The following is an 18,139-nucleotide window of genomic DNA, read 5'->3' as shown; positions in this document are numbered from 1 at the left end:
ACAAGCTAAATAATAAAAGGGAACAATGCAAAACTTGTTGAATTTTTTTTCACCCTGTGCCTTTTTTGAAGAAAAATACCATTTTTTTTCCTCAGATGCCCAGCAGTTTGCTGCAGGCTCCTGCAGGTTCTCTGCCCATCACTCAATACCTGTTTCAGTATATCAAATTGTTGTGGTTCCTCCTTTCATAGAGAAGCAATTAAAAATGATGAGGGTAAAGGGTTAAACCTAAAAGCCTGCTAATGAGGGTGCCTTCCTGGTTTTCTTTTCATCAGGCATTTGATGCTGTTTTCAGCATAAGCTTTCGATAAGCATCACTGAACATTTTTCCAGAGTATATTAAAAAAAGTTTTCCTTTTCTACCATCCTGTAAAAATGATAGATGTGTGGCTGTGCTGTTTATCTGAAATCCTAATTACTGATGCTGCAGCTTTTGAATGTTAAATTCGTGCAGTGTTCTTTAGACTTCAAACTGGTCAAAGAAAGATGGATTTGTGTCCACAGAGAGATCTAAGTCTAGTAAACAGAGCCCATGTTTGTTTGTTTATTTATTAAATTAAAGTCAAGAGTTGCATCAACTGCAAATTACATAGACTTAGAGCTTCCTAAAGGAAAAAAAAGAAAGAAAAAAAAAAAAGGGCAAAAGTTTTCTGCCATAGGATGAAATTTTAATTTCTGTTTCCATGAGAGCAAAGAGTAGAGGTAAGAGGTGGAATTTGAAAATACAGACAAGGTCTCCTTTCCTTGAGCTATGTTATTTATTATAGAACAATAGCTTGAGGTTTTTCCTAAACCTATACCCATATATTTGGAAAAAATATTTTTTATCTCTATATATAATGTATATGTGTGGGTGTATAGATGGGGGTTTGGAATTGTTTCCCCTTCGTGACTGAAATCTCGGCAATGCCACGAGGTGAGCTGTGGCCCGTTGCTGGTGTTGGAGCACTGTGCCAGGAGCCGTCCCTTGTAGTGACCAAACGGTATGGACCATACGTCCTTGAAGCCTTTTCATGTTTGCAGCTCCCAAGGACTCTTTGGGGAGGAGCTGGCTGTGTTAATTCATTGCTGAGCATCCCTCTACCTGTGCTACCTGGGAAGAGCAACGCGGAGCAGCGACGTTGCTTGTTCAAAAAAAATTAAACTTAATTTCTCCCAGGATTTTCTCTGTCTCTAGTCAAGTTTGTTTTAAACTAATGGAAGTAATTAGCGAGTCACAGAGGGACTTTGTCTAAGAGGTAGCCATTTTTAGATAATGGAGCATAAAAGTCGACATGGTGACATATGACACAGAGCAGCATATTGGAGCCACGCGCTGTGTCTTAAGCAGATGTTTAAGTACTTTGAATACTGAAATCATCACCTACACCTATAGGAAGGGATGTTGGGGTGGTTTTTTTTTCTCTCAGACTAGTAGTACACTGTAGGGCTTTCTTTTAATCTCAATAAAATGAAAGTGAGCTCTGAATTGTTTTTAATGTGCAGCCATTATCACTCCTTTCTCTCTTCTTCAAATGTGTTTTTGTGTAAATGTGTGGGTACTCCAGGAGCTGGAGGTGGGACTGGCTTTTTGCATCCCCTTATACAGCCAAGGAGAGTGATGGTTCCCGGCTGATGGACCTCCTCTAATGACACTGATGGTGCGGAGCTGAAAATAAATAACTTCTTAGCAGCGAAGCACTCAATGTTTTCACACATATTTGTTACAGCTGTGGGGGAGATGAGCAGAAATCCCTGAGCGATGGGGGGGATCTGACAGCAGGGTGGTCCCCAGGGGTGCGGGGACCTCCCCAGCAGCACCAGTGGGGTCTCTGTGGCCATCCCCACTTTCCCAGGGGTGCAGTGTTAGTTCTTGGAGGTGTCACCCAACCATGTGTGTGTTTAACCTCGTTCAGTGCTTCCACGAATTCTTATTTTTCAGACTAGTCTAAAACCAGTGTCTTTACTGTTTGAGAGAGCCCCGGTTGAATTCTTATTTTTCAGACTAGTCTAAAACCCGTGTCTTTACTGTTTGAGCGAGCAAGGCCTGGCGTGGCTTCGGGGTGGCCCACATGGCCTGGGGTTGGCCATTGGGTCAGTTGATGGTCCATGAGATGGGCAGGGGAGTTCTGAGCTACGGTGAAAAAGTAAAGGTGGGCAAACCCCTGCTCCCCAAAACAAAACTGAAGGACTTCTGTTTTCTCCTGGATTCCAGATAAAACAAGATTTTAATGATGTAGTCTATGACAATGAAATTGCTTAAAGCACTACCTAGTTTGTTGTAGATACTAGGTAACTTTATCCATCATCTTTTTCACAAGTCAACGTGTGACATTTGCTGTTTGTGCCCAGTGATCACTGCAGTAACCGTTCCCACCACACACACAAATGTATGACTGTGATCTAAATAAATCCATAGCGTGCAGAGCTCTGTAGACTGTATGGTTATGGCACCATCACAGTGCCCCGGTGCTTGAGGAGCAGTTTGGGTGGATTTGGAAGGAGGGGATGGATTTTCCCTTTCCCCACTCCCGGCTGCTCCTTGTTTTCCTGAACCGCGGTGGTACCGGGGGCTTTGGCAGCGCTGCCCGAGCAGCTTCCTGGCTGCTTTTGTCTTTCCCCTGTGCCAGCCCTTGGATATTTTTGTTTAAATCCAGATTAGCCCCTGATTCAGCTCGATGCAGCACTGCAGAAGCAGCCAGTGCACTGGGGTAAAACTGGCCCAGGAGCTCTTCTCGCCTGGATTCCACGGTGTCCCTTCTCCTCCCACCACAGCCAGGCCAGGGAGAGTCCTCTCACCCGGCTTTTCGTGGGCAAACCTTCAGTGCCTGCTGAAGCTGTGTCCACCTGGGACCAGGGGTCAGCCTTGTCAAGAAAAAAAAAAAAGGGCAAAAGTTTTCTGCCATAGGATGAAATTTTAATTTCTGTTTCCATGAGAGCAAAGAGTAGAGGTAAGAGGTGGAATTTGAAAATACAGACAAGGTCTCCTTTCCTTGAGCTATGTTATTTATTATAGAACAATAGCTTGAGGTTTTTCCTAAACCTATACCCATATATTTGGAAAAAATATTTTTTATCTCTATATATAATGTATATGTGTGGGTGTATAGATGGGGGTTTGGAATTGTTTCCCCTTCGTGACTGAAATCTCGGCAATGCCACGAGGTGAGCTGTGGCCCGTTGCTGGTGTTGGAGCACTGTGCCAGGAGCCGTCCCTTGTAGTGACCAAACGGTATGGACCATACGTCCTTGAAGCCTTTTCATGTTTGCAGCTCCCAAGGACTCTTTGGGGAGGAGCTGGCTGTGTTAATTCATTGCTGAGCATCCCTCTACCTGTGCTACCTGGGAAGAGCAACGCGGAGCAGCGACGTTGCTTGTTCAAAAAAAATTAAACTTAATTTCTCCCAGGATTTTCTCTGTCTCTAGTCAAGTTTGTTTTAAACTAATGGAAGTAATTAGCGAGTCACAGAGGGACTTTGTCTAAGAGGTAGCCATTTTTAGATAATGGAGCATAAAAGTCGACATGGTGACATATGACACAGAGCAGCATATTGGAGCCACGCGCTGTGTCTTAAGCAGATGTTTAAGTACTTTGAATACTGAAATCATCACCTACACCTATAGGAAGGGATGTTGGGGTGGTTTTTTTTTCTCTCAGACTAGTAGTACACTGTAGGGCTTTCTTTTAATCTCAATAAAATGAAAGTGAGCTCTGAATTGTTTTTAATGTGCAGCCATTATCACTCCTTTCTCTCTTCTTCAAATGTGTTTTTGTGTAAATGTGTGGGTACTCCAGGAGCTGGAGGTGGGACTGGCTTTTTGCATCCCCGTTATACAGCCAAGGAGAGTGATGGTTCCCGGCTGATGGACCTCCTCTAATGACACTGATGGTGCGGAGCTGAAAATAAATAACTTCTTAGCAGCGGAGCACTCAATGTTTTCACACATATTTGTTACAGCTGTGGGGGAGATGAGCAGAAATCCCTGAGCGATGGGGGGGATCTGACAGCAGGGTGGTCCCCAGGGGTGCGGGGACCTCCCCAGCAGCACCAGTGGGGTCTCTGTGACCATCCCCACCTTTCCAGGGGTGCGGCGTTGGTTCTTGGAGGTGCCACCCAACCATGCGTGTGTTTAACCTCGTTCAGTGCTTCCCTGAATTCTTATTTTTCAGACTAGTCTAAAACCCGTGTCTTTACTGTTTGAGCGAGCAAGGCCTGGCGTGGCTTCGGGGTGGCCCACATGGCCTGGGGTTGGCCATTGGGTCAGTTGATGGTCCATGAGATGGGCAGGGGAGTTCTGAGCTACGGTGAAAAAGTAAAGGTGGGCAAACCCCTGCTCCCCAAAACAAAACTGAAGGACTTCTGTTTTCTCCTGGATTCCAGATAAAACAAGATTTTAATGATGTAGTCTATGACAATGAAATTGCTTAAAGCACTACCTAGTTTGTTGTAGATACTAGGTAACTTTATCCATCATCTTTTTCACAAGTCAACGTGTGACATTTGCTGTTTGTGCCCAGTGATCACTGCAGTAACCGTTCCCACCACACACACAAATGTATGACTGTGATCTAAATAAATCCATAGCGTGCAGAGCTCTGTAGACTGTATGGTTATGGCACCATCACAGTGCCCCGGTGCTTGAGGAGCAGTTTGGGTGGATTTGGAAGGAGGGGATGGATTTTCCCTTTCCCCACTCCCGGCTGCTCCTTGTTTTCCTGAACCGCGGTGGTACCGGGGGCTTTGGCAGCGCTGCCCGAGCAGCTTCCTGGCTGCTTTTGTCTTTCCCCTGTGCCAGCCCTTGGATATTTTTGTTTAGGATTTGGAAGGAGGGGATGGATTTTCCCTTTCCCCACTCCCGGCTGCTCCTTGTTTTCCTGAACCGCGGTGGTACCGGGGGCTTTGGCAGCGCTGCCCGAGCAGCTTCCTGGCTGCTTTTGTCTTTCCCCTGTGCCAGCCCTTGGATATTTTTGTTTAAATCCAGATTAGCCCCTGATTCAGCTCGAAGCAGTGCTGCAGAAACAGCCAGTGAACTGGGGTAAAACTGGCCCAGGAGCTCTTCTCGCCTGGATTCCACGGTGTCCCTTCTCCTCCCACCACAGCCAGGCCAGGGAGAGTCCTCTCACCCGGCTTTTCGTGGGCAAACCTTCAGTGCCTGCTGAAGCTGTGTCAGCCTGGGACCAGGGGTCAGCCTTGCCCCGGGGCCGGCTGGGCACGTCGCTGTGGATCCCTTGTCCCTTGTACAAGGCACGTCCCTTGTAGATCCCTTCTTGCTCACTGGAGATGTTTTTATGGGTACAATATGTTTTCCTTCCCCACATGTGTGTTCCGCCCCGTGGGTTCCCCGAGTGGCAGCAAGTGGTTTGTTTCCTGCGTGATGAGCTGCAGGTTCAATTTCTATCAGATTTGTCAATTTTGTCATATAATAGTTTGGGTTTTTTCCAGCCTAACGTGTGTGACATGTTTCCTAATGCCAATAAAAATAGTTTTCAAACTAGACTGTAAAAGAATTTGACTGGAAAAAAAAAAGCTGAAAATAAAAATATTAGCAACTGGGGAACTTTGATCTGACAGCAGAGGCTTTTAAGTGACAATTTGTGGTTTGCAAAGCCAAGTTTCACAGTAGCTGTATGGCGGGGAGGGGACGCCGGGATGGGGATGGGGATGGGGCTGGGGGGGTCTGAGTCCAGCAGCGGGTGGGATCTGCAGAATGGTTTTAGTTGTTCTCCTCTGGTTAAGTTTTCTGGTTTTATATTTCTGATAATGGAATTGTTATGGGCTTTTGAATTTCAGTTAAGAATGTGCAAATAGGCTATCTGGTAAGTAGGTTATTGAAGGGTTAGGGAAATGGAGAACATTTCGTGCAAAAAAATACCCACCGTGTGGGTAATAGACTCCAGTCGAATTTAAAAGATAATGGCGACAAGGGAGAAATCCACTTGTAGAAATGGGGAACAGCTGTGTTTGAGATCTAATGAAACTGTATCAAATACTTTAAAAATGGCTTACAATGTCTTCCCCGGGGAACGGAGATAAAGCACAAGAGCACTCCTGAAAGGTCGAAGAAACAGTTAAATCATTTCCTTGATGGTTATTAGAGATATAGAAGACATCAGTGAAAATTAAATGTCTGAAACTTGTATTTGATTGCTTTCCTTATCACGCCAATCTCACACATTTCTTCCATCTCTTGCTCTCTGTTCTAGTAAAATTTAATAACTGTGCCGGTAACAAGGGAGTTCGGTATGAAACCAACAGCCTGGACTTCAAGGTGAGGGCGGACGGGACCCTCTTCGCCGCCCACCAGCTGCAGGTGCCCCCGAAGCCGCTGAGGGTGATGGCGTGGGACCCCCAGAGCCTGGCCCGGCGGGAGGCCATGGTCAGGTTTCTGGTGGCAGAGAAGTCGCAACACAATGGGCACAAGGTAAGAAGATTTCCAAGTTCTCTTTCTGATTTCATTCTTCCTCGGCCTGTGGTCCCCAAACCTTTAAGAGTTATGTTCGGCATCGGGTTGTTTGTGTTGCTGGGTCTGGGCTTCCTAAAGAGGTGTCCAGGTAGAAGATACCACAAGCAGCATCAAACTCCTTGTGAACAATCTTTGAAACTCTTTTTGACAGATGATTTGAGGTCACCAACTGAGGGAAGGGTTCCTCAAGTTCATTCTTTTGTGTTTTTAAGTGACCACTTGCCTGTGTTAAATACCTTGTGTTTGCATCTCATTGCTAATGCTCTCTCTTGACTTGAAACAAAACCTGCAGAGGAGAGGTGCCCCCTCTCCCCAGAGTCAAAGTCAACCACCTTCTTGAGAAACACAAGGTCAGGTTCAGATCTCTTTGGTTCCAGCCAGGACCTGCAGTCGTGCACTGGCTGCTGCGAAGACATCTCCCTGGTTTTCATAGACTCTTTCCTCTCCGTGAGCCTTTGGCAGCAGCAGCTCTCCACCTTCTCATTTTCTCCTCCGTCCTTTTCAGCGTTAGTCAGGGCTGGAGATCCTGTACTGTCCCGAGTAAATGCAGTTATATATTGTCTGGTGCCTGCTCAAAAAACCCAATTCTGATGGTTGGGTGGTTACGTTTCAGCAGGATTTGGCAGGAAATTGGCTGAAGAGCCTGATTTATTGCTAGGTCTTGGAGACCTGCAGAGCAAGGATGGAGGTGTGTGTCCCTGGGGAACAGTCATGGCTCGTCCAGGGACAGGCAAGGTCACTTGCCCGTTGGTGGAGCCTGGATTAATGCACTGCAGTGATTGTCCCAACGGCCAGAGCGGCCTCTGCTTCCCCCCATCCCGCGGTGCTCGGGCAGAGGGCAGGGCAGGAGGGGGAAGAGACAGAGATTTTTCCGTGCCATCCTCTCAGAATGCCACCCCACGAGTCTGGGACGTTCGGGACAAATTTTTCCAGGTGTGAGACAAGAAGGAAAAGACTCGGAGAGACTTAAATCTTGCAGTTGCCCAAGGGGCTGACCCTGAGGTTTTGCATGGCTTAGAGGCGTATAAATGCACTTCTGCTGCTCCTGGGTGAGGCTCTGGCTTGTGCAAGATATAATTAAGCCCCATGTGTTATGTCAACTGCATTTGCCATTTTCTAACCAAAGAAATACTGCTTCCTTCTATTAGTAATGAAATATTGAAGGTACAAAATAAGGTGTCGTATATTGCTTTAAATTTCTTCTCGGTGTAGCAGAAAGAAAACTGAATAAGCACAGTTTCTGGTTTAGTAAAATATTTGGTTGGAAATTCATCTAATGTTAATGTGAGCTGAACTCTGGTTCAAAACGGAGAGAGCTAAGCTTTTTAAAATTCATATCCCTCCTTTCTAAAAGCCTTATTAGCGTGTAGTTTGAGGCTGGAAAAATATGGAAAACAAGACTAATGACAAGGTCATAAGCAGTTTTATTGTGGGTCCCTATTGCAGGCATCCGACTTGTGTTTTATTTAAATGCTTGTGCTTCTTGCAAGCAAAATAATCCTTTGTTTACTAAAGAAATAAATATGATTATAAGATTATTTTAAAAATAATAGTGTTTATGCTAAAAAAAACACCTCATAAACCTAACAATATCCAGTTGAATGTGTTTCAGGCCATGACCCTAATATAGTACATTTCAGGGCTTTTACTAGAAACAGATTTCACATTTGGTTTTGTATAGTATAATATGACTCAAGCAGAACTACATAATTTTTTTAAAGACATTTCAGACTGTTGTGTTATATTCAGGATACGGAGACGGCAAATACGGGAGAGAAAGGAGGAGGTGAGGGGAGAGAGACCAGCTCTGTTCTGGCGCACACATCCATTTCCATTTTCCTTTGTAAATTTGTGACTGATTTTGTGGAAACGCTGAGCGGTTTCCAGACATTAAAAATAATTGGCATGAAATTTGCCTTACTGCACCTGCTGATCTCTGTTTGCTGGCACCTCCAGCACAAACAAGTCCTTCTGCTTTGCTCCCCCATCCTCTGCGCTTCTGTAGGGTTCTCCAGGACTGGTTGTCCTCAGCTGGGGCAGCCCCACCATGGGACGGGAAGCTTCTGCCCCTCTGAGTCACCTCCAGAAGGATAAACCAGAATCCAGTTCGCAGTGATCTATAGACTAAAGCTCCATGGAAACATGATTAGACCTCCCGGAACGGCCATTATTAGACAGTTTATTATGGAGGTTAATACAGATTAAACGTTATAGGAGAGGTGGTCATTGTTGGGGTACTGGCAGGGATCGTGGGGACCAGAAGTGAGGTCCCTGCTCTGCTGCAAACTCCTGGAGGGTTCTGGGGGGAGCACCCCAGTCTCCCATCACCTGCCTCCAAAATGGAGGCAATTCTCTGCTTCCCAGGATAAACCCTCCAATACACGACCCTTTGGGTTTGCGATCCTTTATTATCACAATATATAACACTGGAAACCTGCGGGATGGGCTGGGTGAGCGTTGGTGGTGGCCAGCAGGCTTTCAGGGTGGCAGGTGACTTCAGGATGGCTCCTGCTGGGACAGTCGTCCCCTGTGTGCTTTTCTTGCAAAATCAGGGGGTTTGGTGTCTGTGCCTTGGATCCCACAGCGGGGCCATGTCCCTCGGTGCCAGCTGGCGTTTCACTGCTGGGTGACCCAGTACAATGAGTTTCCCTCCTTCGTAGTGTTGGCCTTATAAATGTGCTAATTGCTTTAGATAACTGAATAACCTGGGCAAATCTGCACATTTGCACTGGCAACCACTGTAATGAAAGAATTCTAAGTACTACATTAAAGTTTAATACTCGGAGGATGAAATGACAGCTAAGAAGGTAAATGTTTTTAAAATGTATTTTATGATACATGAAGCATACGTTTTCCCCTCCTCCCCAGCAAACACTTGAACGTAAACTTTTTTCTGGTTAATACAAGTGGTGTTAGTAACTCTAGGAACTTTTTTTGCTCAGTCTTGCAGGAAACCTGATAGCAATTCAATTAGAAAATGCAAATGAGGTCACACATTTCCCTCAGGAGTGCTGAATTACCCCAGAGGAAACTGAGTGATATTCCAGCATAACAATAAATACTTAAGATAAAGTTTCTTGTGCTGTTCTTGTCTGGCTGCCTGTTGTTGCGATTGAAAGTATCAATCGGACCTGTGGGTATAATTTGGAAAGAAGAAGGGAAAGAAAGAAAATGAAAGTTTTTTTTATGAAATAATATCAAGTCCTCGTAGGTTGTGTCAGTGCTTATGAAAGATAAACTCGAGTGGGATAATGCTGCAGAAGAAGCAGTTACCTCCGTGTCCCTCCAGCCCCAGCTCCTCCGTGTCTCTCCGGAGGGACAGTGTTCCCTGTCTTGAAATGTTCCAGCTGAAGTTCTGGCCCACACTTCCATATTGATCTTTTCTTTCTTTTTCGGTGCTTGTATGTGTCTAAGCACATTAAGGCATATCTGGCAGGTTTTTTTTCCTTATTAGTTTATGTATTAGTCTGTAATTCTCACCTCATGAGTTAAAATCAGGATCTTAGAAATACAGCATAGAAAGGAATTCCCAGCAAAAGAGCTTGGAGATGGAGGGTGCGTTCAGTGCATGCAGGATGCCAGTCATCTGCTGCCAGTGTCTTATTTTAGAAAAGAAAATACTGTTTTCTTTGAATCCTGTTTATGTCAAACTAAGTTTCTCATTGTCTTAGCTTCTCAAATTCTGCGCATGGAATTATGCAAATTTTTGCAATGTTAAATCACTGGGAATTGTGCAATTAAAATCTTGCAAATATATGGGTATGCAGCTAGTGTTTAAAATATTGAGAATTGCTGTCAGAAATCAATCCTCACTTAACCCCAGCTTGTGTTTTATTATATCTCATCTTATTTTTGAGCTTCTTTCATAACCCAGGTATAAGGCCACAACCATACAATATGAATCTGAAAAGCTGATTCTTACAGCCAGACTTTTTTATTTAAAGCCTTTAAATAATCATCTCTGGCATTTTAACTGGCTGAGATTTTCAATTCCAATACAGCCTTTTATTGCTGATCGCAAATACAAAGGTCTCTGGGCAAGGAGAGGCTTATTCAGCAGTGATCTTCTTGATGACCCGGGTTATTGTGCTGCTGAGGATGGTCCGCGCTGGCCCTGGAGCAGCGAGAGGAAAATGAGACTTGGAGTGGGAGCTGGGCTTCGGGGCTCCTGCTCTCCCTGCTGCTCTCCAGTGGGTGCACCTGGAAGAAACGGGAGAAGGAGCTGCTGCAATTGTTCCCTTTCCTTCCTTCCCTTGCATTTGGGATGAGATATTATAGATCTGGCATCAGGGTGGTGGAGTTTGCCCCATCATGCGGTGTTATCCCTAGAGATGGACTGAGGAAACGGGGCTGTATTTGTCATCCTGCCTTTTTCTGGCCATTTTTATGTACATTTTAAGTACTGGGCCATTATACTGGGGCTGTCCTGTTTGACTGCCTCCGGGGGGGATCCAAGGCAGAAACCAAGTGCAGTTAAACTGCAGTCGGCATCGTTTCTATTTCTGTGTCCTCGTCAGTGAAACGAGGCCTTGACTTCCTGCAGTCAGTGGGGGTGGGTGCAGGGAGTTCTGTTTTCTTTAGGTAACTTGTGAGACATTGTTTGGGCTTTTAACAAATCAGATCAGTGGAAAAGATCAGAAAGCGGATGACTAATAAATTAATATCATATAATTGTTACCAGTGAGACTGCTTGTGTTAATTGTGGAAGTCTAATGAAGATGCTTCAGGTGACCTTGTCTGACCTCATGCTTAAGCGAATTTGAACATCTCTTGTTTAATCATCAAATGAGATAGAAGTGCTGTTTGTGAAAACATCTGAACTTACTTGGCCTGATTTTCAGGTGTGTTGAATTGCGTTGCCTGGCTCTGAAACCCAGATAAGATGTGACACACAGGTGCTCATTGCCTTGAAAAATCAGCCCACTATGGGAAGTTTCCGAGCGCTGCACTTGCTGCATTTACTTCTTAAATAGTCAGCATCTTACCAAGGGTCAGGCTCAAAGCCGTACTAGAAAGATCATCCGTAAGTGAAATTCACTGCAGATCTGTCTTCCTTCAAACAAAAAGAAGTCCGAAGGATTGAACTGCCTATGCGGAAATAGGTTTTTTCTGATAAAACAAAACCCCGGGACTGCTGGGCGCTGCTGCCTCTGATGTGTGCCTTGCCCTTCCCAGATCAAAGCCTCTGACCTCCAGTTCCACGTTCTTTGTTGTGAACTGCTGAAGTCTGACTGCCACTTCCGAAAAATATTTTGGGCTGAATCTCTAAAAAACCCCTTCATTGCTGTGGTAATCCGTTGGCAGTTGTGTGTAAACATGAGTTTGAGTCGACAAAAATTGCTTCATGCGGGCACGTCCATTAAAATAAACATTTTTAGGGGCTGTGAGTGCCCACCCACCTTTTCTTTGCCCCAGGGAGCTGAGAGCTGAGGTGCTGGTGGTGGTTCCAAGCTCGGGGTGAAGAAGGGCTTTGGTTCCTCCCGACCTCTGAGTTCAGGTCCTGGTTGATGGGATGCAGCTGAGCCCCTTCCACCCTGGCACTGGGGCTGAGGGGCTCCCAGTCCCGTAGTCCACACTCTCCATCCAGAAAAGCATTTAAACACTGAAATTTCATCATGCAAATGGACAGAAATTGAATGTGTTGAAATTTAAGCGTTTGCTTAGGTGCACTCCAGAATTGGGGAATAAAAGAAGAACAGCCTTTTCTCAAGAGCCTCTTGAGATAACCAAAGGATGACTTGAAAGGGCAAACTCGCGCGCCAGCGCCGGGGAGAAGTACCAGAGTGAATTACTGGGCTTTGTGCTAAAGTAGCAGCGGTGCTTGTGATCTCTTAAATCTCCTGTGATCTTTTTACTTGCAAACATTATGTAGAGAAGGAGTATTGTTACATTTAATTCATCGTGATTATTTTAATTCATGTATCTTTTGAACCTCGTGGCTTCAGAAAAATAAAATGAGATTAAAATTTTTCATAGGCTTGTTAAGGGGTAGATTTGCTCCTGCTTCTTTCTGTGATGAAGAACAATTGTAGTAGGCTGAGTTCCAGGAGCCAAAGGAAATGTGTTTTGGAAGAGTTTTTCAAATTATTTGTTAGAAGTTTTACGTGGGTAGAAGAACTCAGCTTGCTGGCCCAGGTATTTCATACATTTTTCTCAACAAGACACGTGCAGAATGAGAGAGCTGATACCAAGCCACAGTAGCGGTTTTTAGTTGATGGTATATGACAAGATCTGCCACCTTTATTCCTGTCCTATAGGTATCTGAACAGGTAAGAAGTATGTAGTATTCTGTAATTTAATAGCCATGCTCTTGAGAAGTACTTGTAGCTCTGAAGCCATTGTGTTTGGCTTCTTCCAATTATGAGAATGACATTAGCTTGAAGATAGAAGTGTCTTTTTGTAAACACTAGAAGGTAGAGTACAACAGTAATTTAGATGTTTCTTAAACAATCCTACCTAAGAAGCACTGTGAGATTAGATCTTACAAAGGGAATGTGAAAAGGTCAAGTTGCTGTGGGGAGCTTTACAAGAAACAGCCTCATCAGAACTTTTCATGTTGGGATAAGATGTTCAAGCCTTAAAATGAGAAAGAAAAGTACATTGAGAGCTGTGCTTTGTGGATGATGTCATCTGCTTCTGTTCATTGAAAGCTCTTGTAATATTCAGAGCCTGACAATGACAAGAAGAGTATCTCAGGTGCTTGAAACCTGTGGGAGCCATAAAAGATTCCACCAAAGGCAGATGGATTTATGTCCCTGCTTTGGTATGTGATTCTTCCAGAGAATGGAAGAGGAAGAGCACCATTTGAACTCTTGAAAGCAGTGTGGGGTCCAGGAGATGCCTCTAATCATCAGTGCGCTGTGGCCCCACAGAAGGTTCAGCACAGCTCTGCCTCTGCACCCCAGCCCAACCTCCCTCACCTCAGGGACACCTTTGGTGTTTCATGTCTGCTCAGGAATGAGCCTGAGCTCCTGTTCCTGCAGGTCCTTGTTCCACTAGGACAAAAGCAGAGCTTATTGAAGTGATGACTTAGCAGATCTCAAACTGGTAAGAATTTACCAAATAAGGTCCTTGTTCCACTAGGACAAAAGCAGAGCTTATTGAAGTGATGACTTAGCAGATCTCAACTTAAACTGGTAAGAATTTACCAAATGTTTAGGCAAACAGAAGGTGTGGGTGAGTTCAGGTGATTTCTGGAGTTCATTTAAATGGTACTTGGAAATCACCATCTTTCGTCACCCGGTGAGCAGTCACCTGCAGAGCCACGTTCTGGCTCCAGGCGTGAGCTGTTGTCCACGTCTAGAAGGTCCTGATCTGGGCCACTAACCTGGTTGGGTTCTCAGAGAGAATAACCTGTATTTGTTGTTTTAAATGAGGTTCTTCTATGGCAACCTGGTGGGTTTTGCTGAGAGCTTGTGGGTGTCTCTTCTCTCTGGAGTCCAGGCGTTTCATTACAGCTTCCCACTGTGGCCCTGCTGCACCTTTTGTGAAGAAAGAGTCTTCTCCTGCCTGACTGGCAAACCAGGGCGTTGTCTTCTCCCTGGTAAAAATTTTCCTGCTTTTACCTGTTACTCTTCCTCAGCTTTTTTCTTGCTTTGCAGCAGGAACGGTTTGATTCCTCAGTCCCACTGATTGCATTTTATTGGTTCTGTGGGGTGACATTTCCAGAGGTCTGTGGGGCCAGGTGGGTACCCACCACCTGGACCCTGCTCACACCTCACTCCCCACTGCCCAGCAATAGTGGAGGCGATGGCTCCTCTGGAGAGAGGGGTATTTGGCAGGGCCAGCCCGTGTGTGAGCATCTCACTCGGCTCCTCCTCCTCCTCTGGGGGCAGTAACTCCCTCAGATTTTAGTCAAACTTTTTCTTCCCCATCAGCTGACGTCTTCTGGAAGCTCACACACTTGCCAAATCTGACAATTTTTCTTACTAATTGACTCTAATGTGAGCGGCTCTATGCAGCCCCACTGCTGGCTGGTAAAAAAAAAAAAAGTAATGAATTTTTGCTTAACTAGCTGATTTAATTAAAATGTTTTATACTGTAATTGTATGGTTTCTATAAATGGAGAGGTGATTTTGTTTAATGAGTTCCTAACCAAACATAACACTCCTGACTGTATGTAGCCAGATTTGATAAAGGTCACAAACACTGAGATTCCACTGGTAGCTTTTGTAAGTCGTGATGATCAAACAGCTTGATTTTGGCACTTGAAATACCCTGTCAGGATTGGTTCCCTCCACTCCTGTTTATACCAGAAATTATTAGTGTAGTTTTAGGAGCAGAGGGGGTTCTTCTCTGTATCTGAACACTGTTCATTATCTTTAAAGTGGAAGTCTACTGCCAAAATCACGTCTCATTGTCAATTAGCGGCTTCTCTGCAAACACATTAATTTAATGCCCCCGCTGAAGAACTGCGCACGTTGGAACATCTTGCTGCTAAAACACTGGCTTTCAGAGCATTTTGACACAAATCATTCATGAATAACAATTTATGCCGTGATGGTAATGGGACGTGACATGAAGCTATCTTTGATTAAATTTATCACAGCTTACAACTATTAGTAAATAGAGCTAATGTAGACAGTCATAACAGATTTCTGGAAGGTGGATAAGGAGAAAAACCAATTATGGATTCCTTGTCTGGGCAGTTCCTAAAGAATACCTCCACATGGATGGACTGTGATATAAGAAAGTCTAAAATAAGAAGTCTGATCTTCTTAAAACTGTTTTTTTTTTTTTCCTGTCTCCAACTTTGGTGAATTCAGCAATGACCTAAATAGAAAAGAATCAATTACCCTAAAATAAATAAATTTGCCTTTTGTTCCGCAACCCTTTCATTATACTGTATGAGAACACGAAATATCTCTCTGCTAAAAGATCAAAAACTGGGGAAATGGTGCATTTTGGGAAAAAAAGGGGCTCATTCGTCCTCCGCTGCCGTCCCTGATGTCAGCAAAATGTTGTTTCCTTAGAACAGAATTCATGCAAATGTTTATTTTGCAGCGCGCTCATGTTCCCTTTGTTAAAGAACTAAGCTATATTTTCATTGTCTTATTTTCTGTTTGGTAAATATCATTTTCTCCTGTCCTTTCCGCAGCTACCATGGAAACAAGCAAAAATGCTTCAGATTAAATATTTTAAAGTAGATTTTTTCCGTGGTAGAAAATGGTACCAATTTTCAAAATGCGTATTGATACAGGAGATGGAGGGAAATCTGTTGGAGCAATGGACTAAAGGTGGCTTCGTGTATCCCCTTGTATTGATAAAAATATATTGAAAACACGTTGCTGCAGTTAAACCATAGAAACGACACTAGAAACAAAGCCAGCCAAGTATTATTTCTTTTCTCAAAAGCGCCTAGTGCAAAGTGTTAAAGATACTGTAAAAATAATAAGACAGGCATATAAATAAAGCACAGCTTAAATCATAAATAATTTTGATACTTGGGAAATAAAAGCCTTATTACCTCTCCTCTGATCACAGGTACTTTTTATGCCAAGTGCAAGGATAATATATTTTAGTACAGAATCTAGAATATTTCGTTTTGTGGGTCGAACCCTATAAAATCAATAATCTGCAACAAACGTACCCTAAGACACACCATTATTTATATGCAGAGAATGGTGGCTTATTTACCCAAACATTCGAGTGATCCAAAATGTTCAGCTAAGCAGGAACACAAAATATGATATTATATTATGTAAATGGGTTTGTGATACGCTCTGCTGGATAATAACTTCCAGATGTCTGGGTAGCCGGGGGCTGACGGATCTGGGAGGCAGGTTGGCTGGGGGGGCCGTGCCAGCTGGCGGCACCGGCGACTGCTAAGTGTAGCGGAAGGTGAAAGCTGGTATTTCTTCACACTCCCTGCTTTTATTTGTGGGCTCGTGGAAAGTCAGTGGCTCGCAGCCCTCTCCTCGCCAGCAGAGATGGGGCTGAGGGGGCTATAGGGGTCCCACGTGTCCTCTTCTTCCGGCTCGCAGCCCTCTCCTCGCCAGCAGAGATGGGGCCCGCGTGTCCTCTTCTTTCAGTGAATTATTTTTCAGCCTCTTTGGTGAGTAGGGGTTGAGTTCAGTCCCGGTTTCTCCAAGGCTGACGAGGCACAGACCAGCAGTGGCAGAAGGTGGTAGATGGTAGAAGCAGAGGGGTGGATGGCCACGAGCTGGGTGGCTCTGCTGTCTTTGATTACTAGTGCTAAAGGCAGACGGGGAATCTCCCTGAGCCCTCAGTGCTGTGCTGTGAATGGAGGTCAGTCAAAGCACCACACAGTCTCACCAGTTTGGGGGAAGGTTTCCTAAACCTGTTTGGTTTTAAAGTCTGACAGTCCCTAGGGCTTTAGCGACGTGTCCTTTTCTGAGCACAGCCAGTTGTGTTCACCATCACTAAATGCAGCGTGAGACTGAAAACTGCTCCTCTGAGTCATTGACGTGGACTTCAGAAAGCCCTACACCTTCTGTGGAGAACCTTTGAGAAGACAGATCTTTGCACACTCCTTACAGATGGGACTGTGCCTCCTTCAGCTTGGCCTCTCATCTCAGGGAAAGGTTTACAGTGACTGCAGTATGTTTTTCATTGACTGTAACCAATCTTTCGGGACTGTGCCTCCTTCAGCTTGGCCTCTCAGGGAAAGGTTTACAGTGACTTCAGTATGTTTTTCATTGACTGTAACCAATATTTTCAGAAAAAAGCATTTTATTAGCAGAAGATGCAGTATGATTTGCCTGTGCTAGCGCAGTGCATACTCATGTTGGAGTTATGGGCCACAAGCCCATTGGGAGGAAAAAAGCATTTTATTAGCAGAAGATGCAGTGTCTGCAGTATGATTTGCCCGTGCTGGCGCAGTGCATATCCAATGTTGGAGTTACGGGCCACAAGCCCATTGGGAGAGACACTGGACAACTGAGAGCAAAGCTTTCATCCCAGGTTTGCAGAATGTAGGCTTTAAATAACAGCCGGCACGGCACGCGTTGCATCACTTCATTAGCAAGCTCTAAAGGATTCTGCTCTAGCAGGAGTACTAAGGCATTAGGTCATACTGAATCCAAAGTCATAACAAATTTATATCCCAGCATGGTCTTTTCTCCTGTTGTTTTTCTTCATCCCACACTTTGTAATCACTTTTTTTCCTTGAACTGGAAGGTTGTCATGGTTTTCATCTGTTTTGGTTCAGCTGTATTTCTCGAGCTTATCAACGTCCGAAAGTAATGGACAGGCATAATTGCTAAATTATCTGATTATTTTATATCCTCATTTAATTGTCTGTCTGTTGCCAATGACCACGCTCACGTGTTCTGTGCTTGGTGTTTGATCCTCCTGTAACGAATTATAAATGTCACCATGTAATTTTCAGAACGGAGAGTGGATTTAATTTGCCCATGGCGTGCGTTTGGTGGACGGGCTGCTCTGTTTGGCTGCGAGCGCCCGGCGTCCTTTGGCAACATGCAGGAGGGTGATGGCACCTCACAAAAGCAAGGAGAGGGAAACCACCCCAGAGCAGTAGCATTAGAGCAGCTCGATTTGATTGTGAGAAGGGCTATGGACAGGTTGTGTCCTGATGAGACTACAAAAGGTAGAGGAATATTTTAACTTCTGAAAATCTCTGCTGGAGATTCTGGGAAGCCTATGGCCAGTGAGGCCATGAGAGAAGGAGCAGTTGTTATCTCCATGAAAACTGTTATTCAGCAAGAACAGAATT

At 44.6% G+C, this 18,139-nt stretch overlaps 1 protein-coding gene across 1 annotated transcript in view; it reads left to right on the top strand.

Annotated features, from left to right (window-relative positions):
• CDH4 (cadherin 4, type 1, R-cadherin (retinal)) overlaps positions 1–18,139 on the top strand; it is a 269,633-nt gene that overhangs the window by 92,838 nt on the left and 158,656 nt on the right. Inside the window, exon 2 of the mRNA XM_014957134.1 lies at positions 6,185–6,402. Coding sequence (XP_014812620.1) covers positions 6,316–6,402 — 87 coding nt within the window. The 5' untranslated portion in view covers positions 6,185–6,315. The remainder of the gene's footprint in view (positions 1–6,184; positions 6,403–18,139) is intronic.

The sequence above is a fragment of the Calidris pugnax genome, unplaced genomic scaffold (genome assembly GCF_001431845.1).
Source record: "Calidris pugnax isolate Ruff unplaced genomic scaffold, ASM143184v1 scaffold50, whole genome shotgun sequence".
In the NCBI taxonomy this organism is placed as follows: domain Eukaryota; kingdom Metazoa; phylum Chordata; class Aves; order Charadriiformes; family Scolopacidae; genus Calidris; species Calidris pugnax.
This window is presented reverse-complemented; position numbering and strand designations above follow the sequence as displayed.